This window comes from Anabrus simplex, chromosome 14, assembly GCF_040414725.1.
Source record: "Anabrus simplex isolate iqAnaSimp1 chromosome 14, ASM4041472v1, whole genome shotgun sequence".
Lineage (NCBI taxonomy): Eukaryota > Metazoa > Arthropoda > Insecta > Orthoptera > Tettigoniidae > Anabrus > Anabrus simplex.
The window spans coordinates 50,130,103-50,157,665 of NC_090278.1; the positions used below are offsets into that span (position 1 = coordinate 50,130,103).

The following is a 27,563-nucleotide window of genomic DNA, read 5'->3' on the forward strand; positions in this document are numbered from 1 at the left end:
CATTGCTACCATAGTACTCGTGATTTTTTTTCCGTTCTTTTCACTGAACATATCCATTACGTCGTACGAGGTCATTTCATAATTAAATTTACTTATTTTCTTCTTCTTGCGAAGTCTCACGAATGACATTTTAGTCAGGTAAAATAGGCCTAATACAATTTCAACTATAGTTCGTGAACCGTTTCTTGATACGTGAGCTCCCTAGTGCTGAATCGGAACTTGGTATAAAGAAAAGGTCCCCATTGCATAGCAGGTTAGAAGGTGTAAAGAAAGAAAATGTCAAAAATGACAAAAATTACGTGTGAATATGTGTGTGTATGTTTCAGCATAGTTCTCAACCAAACTAGATACACATATAACTTACTATCTGGAAAATTTACTGTAGGGGCAAGAAATTCCTCGCACCCCTACAGAAAGGGGTGAAATGTAAAAATCCAATAATGACCGATATTAGTGGCAAGTTCATAGTCGTTGTGGTAGCTGAGATGAACTGTGACACTCTGGATGCCATTTGAGCCAAAGTTCATTCCCAATCGGGTTGGGGGTTAGAAAGGGTGAAAGGAATGTCCAAAATGACCAAGATCACGGATGTACGTGTGCATGTTCCAGCATAGCTGAACCAAACATGATACTCATGTGACTTACTGTTTGGGAAAGAAAACTGTAGGGTAAGACACCCCAACGGGCAGAGGTGGAAAGGGAGTGAAATATTAAAATAATAGAAAATGACCAATATTAAAAGTGAAAATGATGTATGTTAATAAATATAGTTTTTCTTTTGCATTTAATTAAACGGTTTAGAAACATCGAACATGGTTGAAATAATAAATGCTGGTGAAACCGCAGGCACATGCTAGTTGGTTATAAATGGTGTTGAAAGCCTTCAGCCTCTTTCCTCTCAAGTAAGGTTTTCTAAATTTGTTTTATAAACTCCCGATATGTAAGTTAACCATTGTGGGAAGATCTTAGATGTAATCTATTCTAAAAAAGATGAAAGGGATATATTCAGATGCCTTATAAACTCTGATAGAGTTTTGAATTATGGTTGAGCGTGAGTGAATTGGGCACATCAGTTTCCCTTTAGAATGTACAGTTAATCGTATTGGCCATTCTTTTTACAAAGAAAGGATAAAATCGTAGATTAAGAATGAGTATATTATATTTCTAGCCATTGTCATCTCTTAACTGAGGTCACCCAGCCTAAAAGTCCTTGAAACCATTAAGATTAAAGAAACCTTGTTCAAATTCAAAGAAGGTCACTAGTATATTTTCAACAAGTCCCAGTACTAGAGAACTGATGTTTTCATGGTATTGTGACTTGCGTCAAGAGAAAAGACGAGTATATCCGTCTCACGAAATGGTTGGGTCACTTCTAAGTAAGGTTATGCACACCTCAGAATGGAACTAGAATTCTCACACTATAATAGGAGGATTGAAGCAAAGAAAGTGGAATCTACTGAGTCAATAAGCGTGGAGAAGATTAGGTGATAGATGTAAGGAGGGCAAGGTAGTACACAAGGAGTTCTGTTTGCCAAGTGTTAGAGAGGAATAGGGCAGTTGTTGAGTGAAAATCTTCTTCTGTGAATCTGTCTTGAGACAGGTATCAACTGGACAGCGTCCATGATTGTCTATCCGGAGCATCTTACTTCAGTTGTTCATATTTTCTCCCTTGTTTGACATCAGTTAACTTTCCAAACCTTCCTCTTCCTTTTCTTCTATCTATTTTTCCCTCCATCAGCATTTGTTGAAGACAATTTCTACGTAGTATGTGACACAACCAGAATATTTTCCTCTTCCTTATCATTTTCATCAGATGTCTCTTCTACTTTTCTTAGAACTTCATCATTCCTCAGTTTATCTGTCTACTTCACTTTTTACATTCTTCTCCCCAACCATATTATAAAACTTTCCAAATACTTTGTTTCTTTCTTTCTTAATGTCAGTGTTTCAACCACATGTGGCACTACACTCCACACAAAACACTTTGCGAACATCTTTCTTAAAACAATAGAGATTGCCTTAGATGTCAAAAGCCCTCTCACCTTTCCAAAAGCTTCTTTATCCATATATATTCTGCTTTTTATTTCTTCTGTTCAGCTTCCATTCTATTCCCAAATATTGGAATGACTTAACTTGTTCCAATTTCTTTCCCTCTAGTGTTATGTTAACAGCAATCTCCTCCTTTCCTATTCTCATTACTTTAGTCTTCCCAATGTTTATCTTCATTCCAAACTCTTTGCCCACTCTCTCAGTATTTTCCAACATGACTTGCAGATCTTTTTCTGATTCCACAAATATCGCCACATCATCTGCTTATTTTTTGGTCTTTATTGGTTTTCCTCCCACTACAATGCCTCTTGCTTTTTCCAGGGCATTCTGTAACAATTTTTCTACATAGCCAGTGACATGCAACATCCCTGTCTCACTCTTCTTCCGATACCCACTTCTCCTGTTTCATATTCATCTACTCTAACCATCACTTTCTGATTCTTATACAACTCTTTTATCAGTCTTCTGTCTTTCTAGTCTACACCAGTATCTTTCAGAAACCTCATCAGAATGCACCAGTTCAATCTGTCAAATACTTTTTCCCAATCACTGAAATGTATTTACATTTCCCTATTCATTTCTAACATCCTTAGGCATCCAATTGCATCTCTGGTTAGTCTTCCCTTTCAAAAACCAAACCTGTCATCTCCCATTTTCTTTTCTATTTTCTTTTCTATCCTTCTCAGCACTATCTTGGTCACTGCCTTAGTAACATGACATATAAAACTAGCTGTCCTGTAGTCTTCACATTGTTTAGCATTACATTTCTTCAGTAAGGGAACCATAATGCTCCTAAGATGATCTTCTGTTCAAATGTCTGTATCATATATTGTGTTCACCAGATTGCGAGGGTAGAGGTAGGAAGGGGTTGGCATATGAAAATAATCAAGAATAGTGTCGTACCCATAGGTTTTGTGGTCACTGAGGTGAATAGTAACACTCCAGATGTCATTTAAGCCCAAGTTCAGCCGTATCGGCACGGTGGTGAGAAGGGGCAAAAAAGAAAATATCTAAAATAACAGAGATTACGGATAAATGTGTGTATGTTCCAGCATAGCTCTCAGCTAAACATAGTACATATATGGCTTACTATAGCTGAGGAGCTGTTGTATGGTATACCTTTACCAGGCATATTTCATCAGTTCATTTTTTGTTTCATCTCTTCCTGGTTGCTTTTAAGTAGGGAGTTTCTGTACTGCCTTGTTGGAAAAACTAGCATTCAAAATAGCTGTAGTGATCATTCTAATTGTTATATATTTCCATGATGTGCTCATCTTTTTACAGATTCCTTTTCATAATGGAGCAGCCAGTTTATATCAAATGTGAGCCTGGATGTGTATCGGGTACAGGAAAACTGAATAATGCTGTAAGTGGAATTCAAATCTCACTTGCATCGTTTATTATTTTAATCAAATTTTTTAAAATTTCCTCATCAGTATTAAATAAATGACTATTTTTTTTAATGTAATGCCATCCTCCTACTTACTCTCTCCTCACTCTACTTTTCACTTCCAGGTACAGTATGGACTGTGATTTTGCATAACTACATTCTTAACAGCAACAAAAATTTAGATTCTGGTTCTCCTGAAAGCACTGTTAGTGACCGTATATGGGTAGACTTTAGTTACGTCATGCAACAATCTTAATCATTGATACTGTAAAGGGGGTTAGGTTACTCTTAGTGATAAAATTATGGATATTGTTAGATCCTCATTTAGTAGAAAGCACTGTTAGTGACGTGGTAAGATGAAGTTCAGTTAGGTTGTAAACTGACCATAATACCTATTACTTTTGGTGTCAAGGGGCCTCTGAGTGGAATTCCAGATATAAATGTAGTTTCAGATACCTTAGATAATAATCTGCAGACCAACATGTAGCTTAATTACTGGAGTTTTTATAATGTTGGGGCTCTCTCTGTCAAGGGGTTACAAATATAAAGAGCGCAGGTGAAATTCATGTTTCAGCAATTAAGACACATTCTTGTGTGCTGTCCTTGTTTCCTCATTTGACGACCTTCAGAAGAAGAACCATTTAAGACTTACGATCACCCAATTTCCAAGGATGATGGCCAGTCAAGGCCAAAACTAGTCCCATTATCACAATAAATGTAATATTATCATTACATAATAAAGGTATTGAGAAAGTGGACCATTCAGATATAATTGTTACTATTGCATTAGAGGCAGTGGAGGGGGATAGGTTACCTAGGAGAATAATGGACTCTTGTTATGGGGGGTGAGAAAAGTAGAGGGAGACCAAGATAACAATGGTTGGACTCAGTTTCTAACAACGTAAAGATAAGAGGTGTAGGACTAAATGAGGCCACAGCACTAGTTGCAAATAGAGGATTGTGGCAATGTTTAGTAAATTCACAGATGCTTGCATACTGAACCCTGAAAGGCATAATGGTCTATAATGATAATGTATGTATGTTGCAGTTTACAAGTGTTAAGTTCTTCAGTGTGCCAAAACCTACCCAGGAATAATAAAACACAACAACTTCATCAAAAACTGAATTGTGTTATCATATGTTATCTTTTTTAGGTACTTTCTAATTTTTGTAAATGGACAGAAGTTATCCTTTTTTTCACAATATCAGAAAGGTAATAAATGAATTGCTAAAAAGTCTGACCTTCAACATCTAAGAGGATCGAGAGCATAAAAGTAATGGCAGAAATGGAGGTTGTATGGAAGGAATCACGGGGACAATCGGTGGCAATATTGATATTTTGGCATTTTTCCTCAGTCACCGCCCGTTTCTTTCACGAGTTGGAAATGAGCAGCATCATATAAAACGAGGCCATAATGCAAATGCTTTCTGTTATCAAGGTTGTGAGGTTTCGAAGGAAGTCCATTGTCTGGCTTCAGAAGGAACGCTGATTCATTTTGCCCTAGAATGAAAGACTTATCGTAGATAGTTTGTTTTCTGAACTATTCAGTTACAAAAACATGTACATGAATGTGCCAGTGCAAAAGGTCATAAATATTGTTTATTAAGAATGTGTTATAAACTGAACAATTCACTGACTACCATAAAATCCCACCATTGGCAGCCTTGAACATGACTTCCTTAGGTTTTCCATTTCCACATCTGGCAAATGCTGAGGCAATACCTTAAATGAGGCCGTGGCTGCTATCGTGCCATTTCTGGCCCTTTCCCATCCATGCGTTGTTGAAAACCCTTGACATGTTGGTGCTATGTTAAAGAACCAGTAGAACAGTACTAAAAAAAAGGAAACCAAAAACAGAAAATATTGAGAAACACAATATGAATACCTCCTCATGGTGTTTATGTTTCTTATGCTAAAACTGCCTATAAAAATAATTAATTTATTTTTACATTCCTTTATACAATCTCTGGAAATAATGGCTACTTGTGCTAGTTCTCTAAATATGCCAAGCTAAGGTATATGGATGATTAACATTTTTTTTAAATGTTCTGTTCATTAATTTTATCTGCAACAGTTGTAAGGAAGTTAAGACAAAACCTCACACTTTCGGTAAAATCCCACAGTACATTATAATGATTCTGTAAAATATTACTGTAATTTACATAAGGCCTACTGAAGCAATAATTTCCATGGAAACTTCTATGTCAGTATTTTCTACCATTTTATGCCAATTATCACCATTTACTTATCCAAAAACTAAGTAAGTTGGCCGTGCGATTAGGGGCGCATGGCTGTGAACTTGCATTTGGGAGTAGTGGATTCAAACCTCACCATCGGCAGCTCTGAAGATGATTTTCTGTGGTTTTCCATTAACACACCAGGCAAATGTGACTATCAACTTTGCAAAACCATCCACAACAGAGTTATATCAAATATGACCTTCAAAAAGTTCTTGTATAACACAAACTGAACTTCAGTCTGCATTAACACGAGATAAGTCAGGACCAATCTGTAGCGCTCGGCTGGGTAAATGCACGAGCCACATCGGCATTGTTTTTAAAGTATACATGTCCATAGATGGTGATTGCTTCTGAAATGGAGACATATTTCATTATATTCGATAATCATTCTTTATGCTTACTACCAATTGCTGAGTAGTCAAAGGTGCATTTTTTTAAATATGATTCTTGTACTACCATGTGACCTCTGTGTCCTGTGTGGATATATATTGTATGTATTCTGTGTTGTTCTTGTGCTATGCCCTTACTTAGTCCATACTTTATTAGTGCTCGTGTAAAGGACTCTTATTTTTTTTTTTTTTTGGCACATATGTATGAAGTAGTTCTGACATCTGATGACTTGGACTACTTATAAGTAAGGTTTTAAGCCCATGTATTATGTAATGTTAAAAACTCAGTTTTATATTACAATTGTTCATTTGATCCCATGCATTAATTTCCTAGTAAGGGAAAGTTTTATGAATTTTAACACTATGAAATTAGCAGGTATGCATTTGAATTTGAATTTCATTTCCCTCTCTGTGTTGTTTCTTAGGATCGTGATATGAAACTGCCTACTGATGAACAGATGGATATGAAGACTGAACCTGAAGATGTATTTTATGAACCATTTATAAAAGGGGAACTTGGAATTCAGGTTAAGTACCCTACATGTCAATTCATAATATATTTAGATAATACAGTTTTTCATATAGCGCTTTAGTGTTAGTGTATTATATCAATAATGTGGTCAGTTTGTGGAAAAACATGAGTTGATATGTATGCAATAGCTTAGCAGGATGATCACTACCTGGACAGTGATTTGAATCTTTATCACTTCACATAGAAGTCACTAACATCTATTTCAACTTGTTCAGGTCCTTTGTCCTGCAATTTCAGTAATACAGTCTTGTAAAATTCCAAACTTGGTTGATGTGTTTTGTACTCAAAGAGGTTTTGGATTCAGATCCTTCTGATATTTGGTTGACCATTTTCGTTCAGTGCTTAACATTTCTTTTGCTTGTAGTATATATACCCTAAATGCAACCTTGTAAGCTGGAAGTTTATGTAGAGTATAATGCATTCTTGAAAATTTGAAATGTTCACCAGGAGTAGTGTAGTGGGAGCAGAACCAATAAAGACCATCAAATACACAGATTATGTGGCGGTATTAGCGGAATCAGAAAAAGATCTGCAAGTCATGTTGGAAAATATTGAGAGAGTGGGCAAAGAGTTCGGAATGAAGATAAACATTGAGAAGACTAAGGTGATGAGAATAGGAAAGGAGGAGATTGATGTTAATATAACACTAGAGGGAAAGAAATTGGAATTAGTAAAGTCATTCAGATACTTGGGAAGTTTGTTGACATGGTACGGAAGCTGTAGAGAAGAAATAAAAAGCAGAATATCTACTGGATAAGAAGCCTTCGGAAAGGTGAGAGGGCTTTTGACATCTAAGGCAATCCCTGCTAATTTAAGAAAGAGGTTTGCGAAGTGTTTTGTGTGTAGGGTGTAGTGTTGTATGGAGCTGAAACATGGACGTTAAGAAAGAATGAAACAAGGTATTTGGAAAGTTTTGAAATATGGAGAGGAATGGAAAAAGTGAAGTGGACAGATACAGTGAGAAATGATGAAGTGCTATGAAATGTAGGAGAGAAGAGACACCTGATGAAAACAATAAGGATGAGAAAAATATGGTTGGGTCACATACTACTTAGAAATTATCTTCAATCTGTCTCAAGACAGATTCACAGAAGAAGAATTGTAGAGAAGTTGATATAGGATTTGTAATAACATATGACAGTGATGACTACAATCAAAAACTTTACTATTCTATTTATATGATACATTTTTTAAAATTTTATTTTGTTTATTTGCTGCGGGTATCCACAAGGATAATAGCTATATTGATGGTTATGAATTTCATGTTTTTGGTCCGTATTGAACTGAGAATAATATATAAGTAATAATAATAATAACGTAAATGTTTCCACCTTTTCAATACAATATATTCACAAAATTACAAAGTTATACGAAACTAGTACCGTATAATTTTGTAATTTTGTGAATATATTGTATTGAAAAGGTGGAAACATTTACGTTATTATTATTATAATAGCTATATAACAGGTGGAAGGTATCTTAAAAGTAAATAAACTGTTGATCACAAAAAATATTAAATACTGTTAAAAAATATGGTGGTTCAAGTTTAATATATATTTTATGGCCAAGTTGTGAGGAATATTAAGATATCTGACCTAGTTTGAAAATATATGTCTATAAATCATATATATGAAGTTTAGTTGCTCTCCCTAGGCCACATTCTGTGAGAAGTGCACCTTCAGAGAAAAATACAGTAAAAAATAATTTTTTACACATTAATTTTTAAAATAAATGCATAAATGATATATTTTTTTGTTTAGGGTTAAAGAACTATATACCAGGCGAGTTGGCCGTGCGCGTAGAGGCGCGCGGCTGTGAGCTTGCATCCGGGAGATAGTAGGTTCGAATCCCACTATCGGCAGCCCTGAAGATGGTTTTCCGTGGTTTCCCATTTTCACACCAGGCAAATGCTGGGGCTGTACCTTAATTAAGGCCACGGCCGCTTCCTTCCAACTCCTAGGCCTTTTCTATCCCATCGTCGCCATAAGACCTATCTGTGTCGGTGCGACGTAAAGCCTCTAGCAAAAAAAGAAAAAAAGAACAATATAGTGCTGTGTAAAATTTGAATGTTCTATGCTTAATAGGATTGGATTAAGGTGGCATCTTAAAAACTTGTTTTGTTGTGCTTAGTTACCCAAATGAGCCTCCGTGGCTCAGACTGCAGAGTGTCGGCCTCTCACCGCTGGATACCGTGGTTCAAATCCCGGTCACTCCATGTGAGATTTGTGCTGGAAAAAGCGGAGGCGGGACAGGTTTTTTCCCGGGTACTCCGGTTTTCCCTGTTATCTTTCATTCCAGCAACACTCTCCATTCTCATTTCATAGCATCTATCAGTCATTAATACATCACTTTGGGAGTGGCGACCCTATCGTACTAAGAGCATATATCTGCTTCATTCATTCCATCCCTGACCCGGTCAATGACTGGAAAACAGGTTGTAGGTTTTCAGTTACCCAACTCTACCTTGTGTCCTTAAGACAAAATCTCAAACTTTTGGTATATGCCACAGTACATCAGTACTGTACTTGAGAATAAAAATATGCATACATATTGATGTGACATAATGATTCAGTGAATTACTATTCTAATTTAAATAATACCGAGCTCGATAGCTGCAGTCGCTTAAGTGCGGCCACTATTCAGGAGATAGTAGGTTCGAACCCCACTGTTGGCAGCCCTGAAGATGGTTTTCCGTGGTTTCCCATTTTCACACCAGGCAAATGCTGGGGCTGTACCTTAATTAAGGCCACGGCCGCTTCGTTCCAACTCCTAGGCCTTTCCTATCCCATCATCACCGTAAGACCTATCTGTGTCGGTGTGATGTAAAGCAACTAGCAAAAAAAAAATTTTAATAAGGCCAACTGAAACAATTATTTCCATGGAAACTTCTATAGGAGTATTTTCTACAGTTTTATCCCAGTAATCGCCATTTACTTATCCAAAAACCAACTAAGTTGGCCTTGCGATTAGAGGCGCATGGCTGTGAGCTTGCATTCGGGGGATAGTGGGTTCGAACCCACTTTTGGCAGTTCTGAAGATGTTTTTCTGTAGTTTCCCATTAACACACCAGGCAAATGCGACTATCGAACTTGTAAAACCATCCACAACAAAGTTATATCAAATATGACCTTCAAAATGTTCTCACATAACCCAAAATTAACTTCCATCCACAGTCACATGAAATAACTCGGGACCTGTCTGCAACGCTCGGCTGGGCAAATGCATGGGCCATATCCATGTTGCTTTAAAAGTATACATGTCCATAGATGGTGTTTGTTTCTCAAATGGAGACATATTTCATTGTATTTGGTAATCATTCTTTATCTTTACTACCAATTGCTGTGAAGTCAAAGGTGGAATCATGCTAGTAACATTTCTGTACCTTAGGTGACACATGATGTTGGTGTCCTGCGTGGATATATATTGTGTGTATTCTTTATTGTTCTTGTGCTATGTCCTTACTTGGTCCATATTTTATTAATGCAAGTGTAAAGGTCTTTTTTTTACACACATGTACGAGTTATTAGCCCACAGCAACCCGAGCTTGGTGGTGGGACTGCCACCTAAGCCTCCAAGACTGCTGTTTTCTGTAGGGGTTGTCTCTCTTAGCCTTTGAAGATCCCTCTTCACCACAAAGCAGTGATTCCCCTTGTTTTGACATCTGATGACTTGGACTGCATACAAATAAGGTTTTAAGCTCTCATATTATGTAATATTAAAAACTCAGTTTGATATTACTATGGCTCATTTGATCCCATGCACTAATTTGCTGGTAAGGAAACGTTTTGTGAGTTTTAATACTATGAAGTTGGCAGGTATGCACTTGGATTTGAATTTCATTTCCCTCTTTCTCTGTTGTTTCTTAGGATATTGATGTGAAGCTGCCCACTGATGAACTGATGGATATGAAGACTGAACCTGAGGATGTATTTTATGAACCATTTATAAAAGAGGAACTAGAAATTCATGTTAAATAGCCTACACCTCAATATATATTATATTTAGATGGTAGAGTTTTTCGTATAGCACTTTAGTGTTAGTGCATTCTTATATCAATATCAGTAATATGGGCAGTTTGTGGAAATACATCAGTTGATATGTGCAACAGCATATCAGGGTCATCACTACCTGGATAATGATTTCAGTCTTTGTCACTGCACATAGAAGTCACAAACCTCTCTTTCAAATTGCTCAGATCCTTTGCCCTGTGATTTCAAGAATAGAGCCTTGTAAAATTCCAAGCTTGGTTACTGTCTTTTTATTCAGGAAGGTTTGGGGTTCAGAACCTGACCCATTTTCCCTTCCTCCCCTTCTGTTCCCAGAAGCAATGCAGTGGCATGTGCTCTGGTATAACAAATACAGCAAGTTCATCAGTTTGAATCACGCACTCGGAAGTGACAAAGTAACCTTGTGCTTTCAAGGATCATTTTAGAGCGGGTGAAGGATGTTGTGGAATTGCGCCTTAGAAGGGAACAGCCTGGTTTTCGTAAACACCATAGCTGTGTTGATCTCATAAACACTCTGAGAATCATCCTGGAACAAAGTGCAGAATGGGAGAACACACTCTACTTGACTTTCATTGATTTTGAGAAGGCCTTCGACTCTGTAAATAGAAGAGTTATGTGGCAAACACTTGAAGAATATGATATACGACAAAAGATTCTGAATATTATAAAGGATATGTACGAGGGTTATAAATGTCAGGTTCTGCATATGGGAGATCTTACTGAACCAATAGATGTGACCTCGGGAGTTTGACAGGGCTGTATTCTTTCTCCGCTTTTCCTACTTGTATTGGATAGTGTGCTCAGGAGAGTGTATCCAGGTTGGAAAAGGGGGATCCAGTGGGGCCTACAAGATAGGTTAGAAGATCTTGTTTTTGCAGATGACATCTGCCTTCTGGGTCAATGGTTCAGAGATATGGAAGAGAAGATTAAGCGGTTGAAGGAGGTGGCAGAGGATGCTGGACTTTAAATAAATATTAATAAGACCAAGGAGATGAGGGTCAATTCCAAGATTGATGATAAATTGTCTGTAGATGATAAAGAGGTAGAAAAAGTATACTCCTTCAGATACCTTGGGAGTATGGTTACTATGACTGGAGGAGCAGAAGACATTAAGAGTCGTATCAGGAAAGCAAATGGTGCTTTTGTTCAATTGTATCCTATATGGAGAAACAAGATATTTCTGGAAAAACTAAGCTACGACTTTTTAACACAAATGTTAAGTACGTTCTGCTTTGCAGCTGTGAAACTTGGAAAGTTACCCAGAAGATGACTAAACAACTGCGTGTCTTCGTGAATCGCTGTCTAAGACATATCATCAACAGAAGATGGCCGGATGTTATTCCTTTTTAACACAAATGTTAAGTCTGTTCTGCTTTACAGCTGTTTCTTTAAACCCCATGGGAAGGTTGCCTTGCCTGCCAGATTTGCCATTCCAAAAGTATCTTTTTCTACCGCATCTGCCATTGAGGACTTCACCAGAGCCCCGCTAGCTGTCACATTTCAGGGTTCCTGTAGGGCCTTCACAGCTACCGTAGTGGTCACGGGGCACACACAGTCCCCGATGTACATCACCCCTGCAGGCAATCCCTTACTTCATGCCGTTGCCCACCTCCCATGACATGGACGAGGAGTTGGACTTATGGGAGGCATTCTTTTATTTGCTGCAGACTTATTTCAGTGTCCTGCCTTTTCTTCATGTCTGTTTGTTATGTAGTCGTTCCTGCGTAGGGGTGGAACATAACACTGATCCATTTGATCTGTGTGTGTGTTGAGTTTGTTTGTGGTTTTTGATTAGAGGCCTTTTATATTCTTTTCAGCTTTGATGTCTGGCTTGAGCTTATATTCTGTAATATGGTTTAACATTAATGCTGTATGATGCATGTTCACTTTTATGGGCAGTATGAATGTGTTATGTAGTGTGTGTGTTGTTATTTGGTTATGGTGTTGACTGGGTGAACCTGACCTATATTGCGGCATCCCCGATATCTGATCTGTGCTCTCAGATCAAGCTCAAAAGCCATCGACTGACCCTTGTCTTGCTGTTAAAGTTCTTATCGTAAAGTTTCTTGATACTATATTATTTATTCTACTTTTCATATTTGGTATCTGCATCTGTGCGTGGGTGTAGGTGTTGTGTGATTGTCAGATTTCTGTTATTTTTCAGTGCCTTATGGATATTGCTTTTATCATTATCATTATTATTATTTTATCTTACTATTGTTCTCGCCTTGCTCAGCCAGTTTATTTGCCTGTTTTCGGATCTTACTCTCAATTCCACTTGTTTCATTTGACTCATGTTTATTTGCTTCCATAACTATGGCAACTCCTTTCAACCTCCTTGTGTTTCATATTTGTTCTTTTTTTGCCAGCTTTGGTTCTCTGGTGTTTCGATTTCTGGGGAGTACATTCTCTTTGGAGATTGTTATGAGCCATGTTCCTTTTAAAATAATTGATTTAACCTTGTCTTATCTGGGGAGCTGCGTAAATAATATTTTTCTCTGGTGTGAAAGCTGCTAATTTCACCTCTTATTGACATCTTGCTCTTGAGAAAGAAATGCTTTGCATCAAATTTTAATTACCACTGTCTGGTAATAATGGAATATAACTGGGTCAATTTTCACAATACTTCTGCTGCGACAGTGTAAAACTTCTTGAGATTGAATTTAACGAGTCGAATGACTCTATTGTGGTTAAGATACCCTCACGGACTATGTATATGAGTATTCACCTCCCTGTATCTCCCCGTTTTGCTTGTTTTGTGCTCACATTTTAATTCTTTTGCCAATCTTATGTTAATAAAACTTATTCATTTTTATTTGGTCTCTGCTTTGGGTACATGCCTTTTATACTTTTTCTCTCTAGTCTAAGAGGCGCGGATTCAGCTCCTGGCAGTTTCTAGCCACTTTCGACCGGTCCACAGTAGATAGGCAGCTAGGGGGGTGGTGTACACCAGAGTAGCCATGCTTGGCGGTGTTGTGGTGTCAGCGGTAGCCTGACCAGAAGCACACATGATCATAATCCTGCTGCAAGCAGATGGTTCCAAATGGTCCTTGGTGACACAGCAGGTGCAACATATGACTGAATCTCTTTTCTGGAATATGTTCGGTTGGCCAACGCTGATCACACAATGCGTCGATCTTGACATGTCCGCAGACATCCGGAGCCTGGTCTACTAGTATGGTTGTAGGAATATTCCACAGACCACTGCTGAAAGCAGCGACACACCTTTGATACAATGTGCCCAACATGTTTAGCAATCCATCAATACGTCCATCCAGCTACCCACAGGCCCTTAATATGGCGCCATTCAAATGGCTGCAGTTCTTCAACAGGAGCATGCACTCGTCAGCAGGGCATGGTTGTACCCTGGAATGCATATTGCAAACACGTTCACCTGTAGCATCAGCACAGTTACTTCCTGCACATGCAGAATAGAGTTAGCACGGACTAGCGTCCTCAGCACCACGTGATCACTGATGTCGGTGACCAGTGAATTACTAACACAACAACCCTTCAGTATGCAGATAATATACCCTGGTGCCACCGAAAGCAGTCCTTGAGGATGTTGCATGGCTTTTCTCTGGCAGTGTATATCTGGTATTACATGGTGCTTAGTACGTGGTTATCCTCTTGAATGGCCTGGTTTCTCAAAGTAACAGTCACGTTACCATTGGAACTTCATTGATGGTTTGCACTAGGTCACTCACAGCTTACCATACATCTGTCATCTCCTTAACATAGCTTCTCAATTTTATGTCACAGCCCTTCCAACCCTTTATAATAATGCAAACCAACCAGCCAACATTATGAAACGATAATTCAAGAAAGGGACCGCTAGATTGAGAAGATATTGAGAATGGTGCTGTTTCTAAAGTTTTAAATTTCATCTGTGTTTTTTCCTTGTTACAGGCTTTTCGCCTGCATGTTACATCAGGTTTGATTTCTCAAATTTTTTCGCTCCCACTCCCCTCCTAGCCAATTCGATGTGATGGGTTTCTACAAAGACAGATTTTCTGCCTGAATTTTCGACAGTGATTTCAACCTGTTTTTGTTATTGTTACAAAACCAATATTTTGTAAACTATGAGGTCCCAAACCTCACCATGTGCACCTATTGTTCATTTCCATATATCATTTCTTTTCATTTCTTTTCTTCTTAGGTTAACACTTTTTTAGTATCAGTTATTATTTTTGCTTTAACACCTGTTTCACTGAATTTTGTCACTCCACATAATGATGTAGATATTGTATATTTATGCTATTTTGTTTCTGCCTACGCTCTCTTTTGTTTTTTCATTTGTTACTTCATTGTGTTTTTTTTGGCATTTTTAACTTTTGTTTTGTAAATTATTTCAACCCCCCTCATTTTCACTGAAGATGGCTCAAATTAGCCGAAACATGTTTAAATTTGCTTACTCCGTCTAATGAGGGAATATATGCTGTATTGAATTAGGAGGATACACTCATTTTTTCACCTTTGTAAAGTGAAAACTGTCATTAGAGAATGATTCTAATATCTTGTAACGCTTGTTATTTCACTAAACATTGCATGTCTCAAGTCTAAATATTGTACTTTGATTTGCAGTACCACACACTCTCTGCACGCTCTGAAATGCGGCCGGCTATCTCTGGGCAAAACAAAAGTGCCCGTCAGTGTAAAGTATGCGGGAAGTATCTCTCCTCTAACACGAGTTTAAAGGAACACCTCCTTGTACATTCTGGGCATAAACCTCGCGTAATGCAAAGAATGTGGAAAGTCATTCTCACATCGTTCAGCATAGTGTGTACACAAACTAGTACACTCTGGGCAGAAAGATCACATTTGTCCAATATGTGGCCATCGTTTTAATGTGCGATATATCCTGAAATCTCATCTTATTACTCATTCCAAGGAGAAACCTTACAATTGTGCATATTGCGGGAAGGCGTATGCTCGTAAACAGTTTCAAAAGACACTTGATCGTTCACACTATTAATCCTACACCTACTGTAAGACCGAAGACTTCTGAAATCTCTTTCCCACAACTTAAAACTATTACTAGAACATTTTGCATTTACAAGTAACTATATAACACTACAGATCTTGAGACTGCATTATATTTTGATTGTTATGAATTCTTCAATTTCCAAGGTAACTAAATTTATTCAGGTTATCTTTAACTAGATCAGTGGTGTCTTATAGGTATATTTACATTCATTTTTTATATGAATTGAGTGAACGGTCAGATTGTGTTTCCATTCTAATATTTTAGTGATATTACAAAATTCTGCTGAATTTTTAATTGACGTGTTGGCTAAAGAATGCTAGTGTTTCTTTAGTTTTTTAATTGTGATATTTTATAGGTTAGGCTGTTATTACAGTTTATTATTGGTCTAGTAATGACACTTTTTTTTTTTTTAACTTTTAGGCATAGCTATAGCTGAGGGAAGCCGTGGGCTCATAGTGGTTAAGTTGGCAATTTTTTCTTCTTCTAAGGAGAAATTAGTATTTTTCAAGATATGTTTAAAGTTCCTTTGTATTTTGTTATTGGGGTCTTTGTTCATTTCACTGAAGTTATTTTCTGTGAAGAATTTGGATTTTATTGATATCATTTTTTGCTAGAATAACTGTAGCGTTCCCTTTGTCAGCCTTAATAACTATTAGGTCATTATCTTAATTTTCTGTCTTGGATTGTTTAGGTGTTTTTTTGGGCCCGGTGAAATTTTCTTTTATTAGTTTATTGTGTACCTCATTCAATTTTCTTTTAATTTCACATCAACCTCATCCTGTTTATCCAAAGGGATGTCGTTAAGGGGTAATTCTGCTTCTTCTCTAGTGGTAGCAAAATGATGGTTCATTGAAGGGATCACCCAGTTATATTTGGGACCTTTGCTTAGGATACCTTGATCCATCTCATTAAAGTGAACACTAGTTAGGTTTTTTAATTGGAGAATGAAATTCATGATTACTCAATGTCTGAGAAGCTGAGTCAGCTTTGGGGGGTGACTTATTTCTGAATTTATCAAGTTGTCTAATTTCTTATTCAGGGTTTGCCTTTCTTAGAAATTATATTAGATAATTTAGAATTGATATGACATTAGAACAAATACCATTCTAATGGAGCCAGCATAAGGAGTGCTTCTAAGTGAGTTTCATATAATTTATCATTCAACAACACTTTTTGTTAGTGAAAGTTGATTTCACTTTCTAACCAAATATCATTAGTTCATATTTGAGACCTTCTCCATTTTGCTTCTTTCTGTTCCCTCTGATTGAATTTTAAAAATTTGGGGATGACCCCATTAATCATGCACTGTTTAAAAAAAATTCAAAGCTCGACATTTGCAACAAATATCATTATTCAGGAAAAGTGATTTTTATTTTCACATAGAGGCATATGCATGAAACATTTCAAATTTTTATCGATTTTAGTTCCAATACAAAATGGGGCGGGATAGATTTTTCTCTGGGTACTCCTGTTTTCCCTGTCATCTTCCATTCCAGCAACAGTCTCCGTTATCATTTCATTGCATCTGTTAGTCATAAATATATCACTTTGGGAGTGGCGACCCCATCGTAATAATTGCCTATACAGTAGAACCTCGATAATTTGAAATCTGTTAATTCAAAATCTCGCCTAATTCGAAGAAGCTCTCGTTCGCGCAAAAATGAGATACATTTTGCATGTTATTTAAATCGTTTAATTCGAAACACGGATAATTCGTAATTCGAAGTACAATGCCGGCCCCATTACCGAAATTCAGACTTTTAATTTGAAACTGCCTTTACAGTTTTAAACAATAGTATGTTTCAGAGTAATTTTAACTCAAAATTTATTCGCATCATAATACAACGCGTGTTCCAGAACGCTGAGGGGTAGCTTTCTGCACTTACACTCACTTCGGTGGGTCTACAGTGCACTTCATGATTGCTAAATTGAATGAATTCGGAATTCTTTTGTATTCAAGCTTTTAAGGAACGCTGTAATATCACGCAATAAGCAGTGCATAGAAAAACAGAATCAGCGAACCCTGGCGATGCCGACAGTTGACGAAAAAACGTGGGTCATATAATAAATTCGTAGGCACCGAACAATATTGTCATTGCCAACGAAACTGCATTGCTTTATTTTAATGTGAGCCCTAATGATCTCATGGTTTAAAAGCAGAATGTGCCAGCCAGGGAATAGTACAATGGTTGGGGATGGGGGTCATTGTAGTACGTTGCAATGCACGTGGAGGCAAGAAACTTTATCCCCTCGTCATAGGAAAGTTTGATATGCCACAGAGTTATAAGGACATCGGGTACTTTCCATGCCAGCACAAAGCATCTAAAAATGCAAACAGTACAGAAATCCAAAAAGTAATGCATTTGCACAGGGGAACCAGCATAATTTATCCCCATCTTCGAATTGCGAGATTTTTTTTTCTTTCGTTGCGTGAGGTTATGTTTGTCAGTGATTTATCCAAGTACATTATTTGAACATTGTAAATGCACCTTGTTAGACATATTTCGGAAATAGTTCTTTCCATGGCATTTGAAAAGTTTAAACTGTGAATCTATGTGATTGCATGTATTAATGGGTCTTAGAACACTTTGTGACGCGGCAAGTGTTTACATTTCTGAAGTACGAAAGAAGTGCCATGGCGGGAAATCATACAAGGATAGAGTCATAGGAAAGTTTGATTTTAAGGGCATCGGGTACTTTCTGTGTAAATACAAGGCATCTAAAATGCATACAGTATAGTAATCCAATGAATAAAGCACTTGCACATGGGAGCCAGCATAGATTTCTCCTCGTCTTTGAATTGTGCTTTTTTTTTCTTTCTTTCGCTGCGTGAGGTTATGTTTGACAGTGAGATTACATACAATTTACAAAATATTCGTTTAATGTTAACCTAGTCAATACTTACAATACCACATTTTGTGGTTAAATAATTATAAAAAATAGAAAGATCATGAACACGTTTTGCTCTTCTTAATGGGCATCATCAGCACAATGGATAACCTTAAAACAAATAATTACAATTAAGACTGTTTACAATTATTGGTCATATAAAATTGGAATGAGACGTTGTGATGTTAAAAGTTATTTTCAATATCATGATTAAAAAGTTTGACATGAATGTTATAAACACAAGTTAAAACTATTGTAGTACAATTTTACAATATTGTCTAAAAAATATATATTTATATTGGTGAGAAGTTTTTTAATCGGCATTCGTCTGGAATTGAAATGGATCCTTTTCTTTTAACTGTTTGATGAAAGTCAATATTATTGTCATGTTAACTACCAAGTAATTTGAAGAATAAAATATGTATCAAACATATGTTTCTATTGTAGAAAATTAGATCAGGAATGAACATTTGGTGTTTCTTCTTGAGTTAAATTGGTTAAAACACATTCAGGTGAGAATACGTTAAAATGGAATATACGTTGAAAATGTTTTTCCTAAGTATTGGTTGGAATATTTATCACTATCACAGTAGTCTTCCCATTTGTTGTGTAAATCTCAAAGGTTAGAATGTTGATAAGCTGCAAAGAAATATAAAAACGCATTTAATGTGTATGTATAAATAATGGAAGTGTCCGACTCGTTGGCTGAATGGTCTGCGTACTGGCCTTCGGTCCAGAGGGTCCTGGGTTCGATTCCCAGCTGGGTCGGGGATTTTAACCTTAATTGGTTAATTCCAATGGCCTGGGGGCTGGGCGTTTGTGCTGTCCCCAACATCCCTGCAACTCACACACTACACGTAACACTATCCTCCACCACAATAACACGCAGTTACCTACATATGGTAGATGCCGCCCACTCTCATCAGAGGGTCTGCCTTACAAGGGCTGCACTCGGCTAGAAATAGCCGTACGAAATTATTATAATAATGGAAGTGATTGTATAGTGTTATGGGTTACGTAAAAATGGATACATACTCGAATGCCGTAGAGTGTCTATCTTGTTCTGTTATTAGCGTTAGTCTGACTGGCGTTCCTGCTACACGTATTGTATGGGTGTGGTGGAGGGATGGGGACGGGTTGAGGGAAGGAAGAATTATGCGGAGTAATACGTATTGGTATCGGTACGGGAGGGGGAACCGTAGGTTTAGTATTCGCGGGGGTAGATGGAGTTGTTGAATTGGCAACTTTATATATATGCAGAATTTTCTTTTGATTTGGGATAATTGTTTTTAACAACTTAGGTATTAATGTGTATAAAGAACTCTTAATCTCCGTGTCATCATTAAGGTTGCGGTCTTTATTAAATGTTTTATCCAGATAAATATTTTCTAGTTCATTTAGTAGTTTTCCCTTGTTAGTATTCCTTATTATTGTCAGATCTTTTTCTATTGAGGTAAAATGGTGGTCCGTTTCCTTCATGTGTGTACTCATAGTGGAATATTTGTTATGTTTGTCGGCATTGAAGGTACAAGGTACAAAACAGAGTAAATGACATTTGGTTGAGGAATGAAATTAAAATAAGATACCAGAAGAAAGCCCATTTGAATTTTCAACTATATAAAACGCATTTAATAGTATCCCAAGAATTAGTCCCATTAGAATGGAAGTCATTCCAGCAGGATGTAAACAACAAACTAACGCAACTAATGGACAAAAAACAGACAACACTCGACAAAAAACTTATGCAGCTAAAAACAACCCAAACTCAACATCCTAGGCTAAATACAGATAAACAGAAGACAAATCTAATGCATTCCATCACACCTGTAGTAACAAATTTGACGAATATACAGTTTTCGAATGAAGAGATAGAACTCATACAAAGGTCCCAAACATAATTGGCCTAACAAAAATAAAGAAGTCGATATTATAGATACCATAGCCGAAATAGAAAGTAACATTTCCAAATTACCTTGTGATGTACAAAATGATTTAAGATCTGATATAAAGAAAAAACTCCCAAGGATAGCAGAAAACCTGAACACTAATTTTGACCATGAACAACATACATTAATACAGAACATGAGCACAAAAATAGATAATAACAACATCATTGTAACCAAAGCTGATAAAGGAGGCTCAATAGTTCTATTGATAACAACTATACAATAGTAAACAGTCCCGATAGCAAAAATGCAACGAAACATAATATCATTGCTAAAAGAATCAACTTTTCTTTTTAATGACCAGGAACAACAAAGTCTCATAAACATGAATCCCAGCCTCCCTAAAGCTAGAACCCTCCCCAAAATACATAAGAAAGATATCCCAATACGTCCCATCATTAACTGTCATAATAGTCCAACGTACAAAATTTCTAAATATATTCATAGCTTCCTCAAAAGACACTATACATTTAATAACAAGCATCCATTAAAGAATTCAATTGATTTTTGCAAGACCCTTAACGATTTCAACTTACAATGCCATCACATAATGTGCTCTTTCGATGTAGTTAACATGTTTTCAAATATTCCGATTAAAGACACCATTGATATTATATACAACAATATCAGTAAATACAGTAACCTCAGTAAAATGGAGATCGAAGAATTTATGACTATATTAAAATTTACATTAGATAACTATTTCACGTTTAATGGTAGAATTTACAAACAGAATGACTTGGCGATGGGAGACCCTATTTCTGGTATCCTAGCCGATATCTGTATGGATACGTTAGAGCGCACAAAAATTAAAACCAACATAAAAGGAATTAGTTTATGGTTAAGGTTTGTGGATGACACATTTGTCATAATTGCAAGAATGTCACCAATAATAATGAAATATTAAATTAATTAAACAAGATCAACCCCAACATAAATTTTACAAAAGAAGATGAAGATGGAGGCTCTTCAATTTTTTTGGATATAAAAGTTACCCGATCTAATAACTCTTTAGAATATCAAATTCACAGAAAGCCTACACACTCGTCAATTACAATAAATAATTCTTCATTACATCCTTGATCGCAAAAACAGGCATCTTTTTACAGCCTAATATATCGAGCCTTAAGAATCCCCTTATCTCCTGTAAATTTGAGAACTGAATTAAATTACATAAGAAATCTTGCAGTAACCAATGGATACAAAATTGAAATGATAAACCGTCTGATATATAAAATAAAAAACAAGCTATCCACTAACCTCAAACCAGATAGGCCCAACAGAAATAAACATGCCATTTTCACATATAATAGCCCAACTATTCACCAAATTACTAACAAGTATAATATAAACGTAGCTTACAGAACAACCAATATTACACAGAACATATTTTTTAATTATAATAATAACAGCAAATATTTAAGTTCAGGAGTATACAGATTGACATGTTCGCAGGGTGGTTATTGATACGTTGGCCAGACTGGGCAAAGTTTTATTACAAGATATATGGAACATTTCATTGCCGACACACATAACAAATATTCCAGTATGAGTACACACATGAAGGAAACGGGCCACCATTTTACCTCAGTAGAAAAAGATCTGACAATAATAAGGAATACTAATAAGGGAAAACTACTAAATGAACTAGAAAATATTTACATTTATCTGGTTAAAACATTTAATAAAGATCGCAACCTTAATGACGACACGGAGATTAAGAGTTCTTTATATACATTAATACCTAAGTTATTGAAAACAATTATCCCAAATCAAAAGAAAATTCTGCAGATATTAAAAGTTGCCAATTCAACAACTCCATCTACACCCCCCCCCCCCCGCCCGAATACTAAACCTACAATTCCCCCTCTGAATAATCCCCTCCCATACCGATACCAATACGTATTACTCCGCCCAATTCTTCCCTCTCTCAACCCGTCTCCCTCCCTCCGCCACATACATACAATACACAGAGCAGGAACACCAGTCAGACTAACGCTAATAACAGAACAAGATAGACACTCTACGGCATTCGAGTAAGTATCCATTTTTACGTAACCCATAACACTATACAATCACTTCCATTTTTTATACATACACATTAAATGCGTTTTTATATTTCTTTGCAGTTTATCAACATTCTAACCACTGAGATTTACACAACAAATGGGAAGACTAGTGTTATAGTGATAAATATTCCAACTAGTGCTTCGGAAAAAATTTTGAACGTATATTCCATTTTAACGTATTCTCACCTGAAAGTGTTTTAACCAATTTAACTCAAGAAGAAACACCAAATGTTCATTCCTGATCTAATTTTCTACAATAGGAACATGTTTTATACATATTTTATTCTTTAAATCTACTTGGTGGTTAACACGACAATAATATTGACTTTCACCAAAAGTTAAAAGAAGAGGATCCATTTCAATTCCAGACGAATGCCGATTTAAAAACTTCTCACCAATATAAATATATATTTTTTAGACAATATTGTAAAATTGTACTACAATAGTTTTAACTTGTGTTTGTAACATTCACGTCAAACTTTTTAATCATGATATTGAAAATAACTTTTAACATCACAACGTCTCATTCCAATTTTATATGACCAATAATTGTAAACAGTCTTAATTGTAATTATTTGTTTTAAGGTTATCCATTGTGCTGATGATGCCCATTAAGAAGGGTGAAACATGTTCACGATCTTTCTATTTTTTATAATTATTTAACCACAAAATGTGGTATTGTAAGTATTGACTAGGTTAACATTAAACGAATATTTTGTAAATTGTATGTAATCACTGTCGTCAATACGGACCTAATCAAGGTTAACTGCATGCAGTAACGGACCTTAGAACATTTTGTAATGCAGCAAGAGTTGGTACTTCTGAATTGCGAATTGGCGGTTAATTCGAAATCACGTAATTCAAAGTCCAATTTTTTAGTCCCAACGACTTCGAATTAATGAGGTTTTACTGTGTATGGTTCATTCATTCCATCCCTGACCCGGTCACTGACTGGAAAACAGGTTGTTGGTTTTCGTTTTCATTAGTTCCAATAGAGACAAGCATGGTACCTGAATAGATCTTGTTAAACCTTAAAAGGGTGCATGAGATGAGATTAGAAGACATACTTGCCAACTTTACAAAACCAAAAATTGGGAGATTTGGATATGAAAATCGGGAGATACAATTGGTCAAAACTGCTTATTCTATATATTTTGTGTAATACAGGAGTACTATTGTATATTATAATACTTATTGTCTGAAAACATGACTGTTACTATACGAGGCTACAAGGTTACACATCGCTAGTCCCTCACGGGAAGTATGTGAGTGAGATGATCTGCCTCTGATAAGTCATTCAAAAATAGTACCTGAACTTATGCTCCACATGTGTGAATCAGTCATGCATTTACTGTAGATGCCATTACTTAGCAAGTGCACAGAATATATTGCATCACCCACCCGCGCGATTATGCAAATCGCAATACTATTTTTTTCAAGCGATAAATTAAAGTTCCCCAGAATTGTCTCCGAATGGGCCCTAAAATCTCTAGAAAAGTCACCAGTCACTATCTTTGAAATTCTGTCTAATTTATTAAAAAACTCCAAACCTAGTGGCTAGTCTCTACAACTGACTAGACTGATGTGAACGAACACGAACATAGCACGCGAGAACAAGAGATTGCCGATCGAAATACGTGTTGTGATATACTGGCTTGAATAAACATCGCACATTCTCATCTTAATAAACGTCCATATTTAATTTAAAAGCGGCAGTGAGCGAAGGACTTCTGGCCACTTGTGTACAACGCTGAAATGGCGGGATTTGAAAAATTTTTCTGAAGTTCACCAAAAAAAAGCTAAAATCGGGAGGCGGGAAACACTGTCGAAAATCGGGAGTCTCACGCCTAAATTGGGAAAGTTGGCTAGTATGAGAAGATAATTTTCCCAAGTTTTTCAAAAGTCGATATATGCAAATATTCCGGTAAATGTGAACTTTACATTAATACTCTAACTGAATGATATAGTTTTGTTTATGGAATTATTTACTTACTTTTATTTTTGCTATTTTGTGAATAACATTTTTTGAATATTTATTGATTGTTGAGCACTGTTGTAATACATTTCATACTATAGGCTACTTGGTATTGTAATATTGCATAATATTATTGAATTCTGATATACTTAGCATCAAGCAGTGTAACACAAAACAAAATAAGGTATTAACTTATATTATCAATCATATTGTAACTTGCATGAACACATTAATATCACACAGGTTAAATTAAAATTGTCTTACAAAATAAAGTCTACTCAATTAAAATCTGAGAACTCATCACAACACACAGCCATCAGAAAGCAGTTATGTGTCTTCTAACATGACCCTGTAGAAGTCCACAGCATCATCCGGTATTTCAAAATATTTCAGCAGAGCTTTAACATACTTCTTCCTTTCTTTGCTCACCATATTTTTATTTGGTAAAACAGAGTATGTTAGCAATGCTTCATGTCTGGATTTCTTTTTCAGAACTTCAACTTCCACTGGGTATGCAAAGTAGGTATCCTGTACTGATATGGAGACCCTCTTATGTCTTATTATATGTGATAACACTTTCACTATTCATTTTAAATGACAACCCATTTCTATACATGGTAAATATCAACTTATGCAAAATATGATTGTGCAGGTTGGTGAGCAAGGTCAAACTGATAATATTAGATGCATAACTCAATTTTGAAAATATCTGCATTTATCGTGTTTTAAAAAAATGCTCCTCAATTATAAACAAATATCGGAAGCTAGTTGTGAATGTATTATAGACATCCTTCTGAAGACCATTAAAAACACAGACATCAATCTATGTGTTGTGGACCAGAATTTCATTTATCTGATTACTTTTTAACATTGTTGTCTTAGCCTGTTCAAATCTGTTCTGTTACCATTTTATATAATTGCTAAGGAAAAAAGCAAGTATATGGTATTGTATGCTCCTCGCATTTGATGTTTTATTGGAGTTAATTTTAAATATTAGCAAAATACAATTCACCTCCTGTGTAGATGCAAACCCTTTGAATACCCACACCAAACATTATGGGTCGATTGCAGAAATGGAATTTAGATGATGTTTACGGTTAAACCATGTCCAAGTATGGCAGCCGCATTGAATATACGTTATTTATCACTTAGACACTATATGAAACATATGTTCAACTGACTATGCTTAAACATGCTTAAACACTGCCGAGAACATGGTTTAATCTCAAATTATAGGAGTGAATCACATTCAGAGGTTATATACCATGAAGTATATGACACAAAGGACAGTCCGTTAGCTATCAACTTGACTACAATTCTTGGCTACTGATATATTTTATGATATTTTTGTGATAATTTCCCTGGAATTAACAGGTCACTTCCACTACATCCTTATCAGAGTCCCGAGCGTCAGAAGGCCGTCACATATTTCAACCGGGAGGGATTCAGTTATTACATTTACTGCCAAGTAAGCATTCATAACAGTGACACTAAAAAGTATGTTGTATTTGTGGGTTTATCAAGGAGAATCGTTGCACAAATTCAGGTAAGAGCCCGGCAACTATGAGAGATGAAAAGGCAAGGAGTGGGAAGGAAGATTCGTGGTCATAATAACAGCCCCAGTATTTGACTGATGTAAAAATGGGAAAACTATAATCTTCAGGGCTGCCAATGGTGCATTTTGAACATGTTGTACGGGTCATATAGATGTAGGTATGAGATCATACACAGTACTATAGTTCCATCTTCCCATTGCAGAAACTATTTAGATTACACTCACCATAACAACACTACTCATGGGTACACTTCCTCGTACGGTGGTGTGTCATTTTAGTGTTGATATTATTGTGAGATTTTATTTCTATCAAAAGCAATATTCCTATCTGTAAGCAAGTTTTGCTCATGCTTAGCCACATTTGAGTAATGTGTAGGAAGACGACAGCTGACTAATGTTTGGCGCATGCACCAACGAATTTCATTGGTTGTGACAAGCAATGAGTTGCATGGAAGATATACCAATTTTCATTTTCGAACCAGTATTGAAACTTTCAAGGATGTATAGCTAAACACCGGCTAAATGTTGTTTACGAAATGGAAGATTGTGATCTGCTTAGACATTGTTTAGGTAAACGTTGTCTAGGGCTTAAAACTAGTCATCGTCTCTGCAATTGGTCCTATATCTATAGGTTCCTTTGTTTCTGAGAAGATTGTACATGTAAGGACCTTATACGATACTGTTTTATTTTTTTGTGATTGTACATTCACCATGTAAAATCTTTCTTCTCTGCAGTCGTCATCTGCTTGTGAGCATTCGTCAGAGCCAGAATCCCTGTCTGTAGCAACTTGAGCGCTAACCAAGTGCTTGCGAAACTAAAAACCGTTTCTGCTCGGAGGAAAGTAGCCAACTTAAAGCAGCTAATGGATTATTTCGGTCAGCAGAATTAGTTTCTTTCTTCATCTTTTACGTCCTATCCCATAGTACCAGAATAAAGACTCTCTTCCACATTCCTTACTCCCGGAATTCTCTCACCAAAAGGCCTTCCCTATACATATTCCAGCATTGTTTAATACCTTATCTATAAACGAGAACCTAGATACATTCCTATTGTGTCCTTCCTACTGACATGATATTTTTAAAGTTATTTAATTTTCTTCTTGCTCTTTCCTGTCTATTCTCTTGTATTTAAGTGTGTGCTTCCTGTGTTTATATCATTGTTTATGTAAATATGTAAAATATAGGATTGTACAGTTTTTATTGGGTACATTTGTGTCCTTTATAAATATTTGTATATTTTACATTTTAGATTGATAACTATTTTACATATTAAGGATCTTTTTGTAATTTGGTGTTCTGATCATAAATAAATAAATAAATAAATAAATAAATAAATAAATAAATAAATAAATAAATAAATAAATAAACTTCAATGTATTTCTTCATTGTCATGTACAATCTTTGAATTGGTTTTATGTCAACTTTTGATACATTGTACCATATATGAAGCCTTGATTAAAGTTGGATGAATAAATTCAGCTTTTTAATCACCAAACACCTGGCACATTTTCAGAAAGTGCCTGTTACGTACAAT

General features: G+C 36.2%; 1 protein-coding gene across 3 annotated transcripts; it reads left to right on the forward strand.

Annotated features, from left to right (window-relative positions):
• Positions 1–27,386, forward strand: LOC137502962 (uncharacterized). Of its 3 annotated transcripts, XR_011018964.1 has the most exons (5): positions 1–138; positions 3,334–3,415; positions 6,495–6,596; positions 15,193–15,738; positions 26,765–27,386. XR_011018964.1 is itself a non-coding variant. In XM_068230208.1 (4 exons), the coding sequence occupies exons 2-4, from the start codon at positions 3,347–3,349 to the stop codon at positions 15,454–15,456; spliced, it is 435 nt and encodes a 144-aa protein (XP_068086309.1). In that variant the 5' UTR covers positions 1–138; positions 3,334–3,346; the 3' UTR covers positions 15,457–15,840. The 3 variants fall into 3 exon arrangements, 2 of the variants coding, with proteins under 2 accessions (XP_068086309.1, XP_068086310.1); XM_068230208.1 differs by lacking the exon at positions 26,765–27,386 and having other exon boundaries at positions 15,193–15,840; XM_068230209.1 differs by lacking the exons at positions 15,193–15,738; positions 26,765–27,386 and adding an exon at positions 10,468–10,854.
• The last annotated feature ends 177 nt before the right edge of the window (positions 27,387–27,563 follow it).

What these genes read in the sequence shown, in the direction of transcription:
- LOC137502962 (XM_068230208.1), top strand. Translation starts at nt 3,347, where the DNA reads ATGGAGCAGCCAGTTTATATCAAATGTGAGCCTGGATGTGTATCGGGT. An exon ending in CAGGAAAACTGAATAATGCT is followed by an intron (nt 3,416 to 6,494) that starts GTAAGTGGAATT and finishes GTTGTTTCTTAG; the next exon opens with GATCGTGATATGAAACTGCC. An exon ending in AAGGGGAACTTGGAATTCAG is followed by an intron (nt 6,597 to 15,192) that starts GTTAAGTACCCT and finishes TTTGATTTGCAG; the next exon opens with TACCACACACTCTCTGCACG.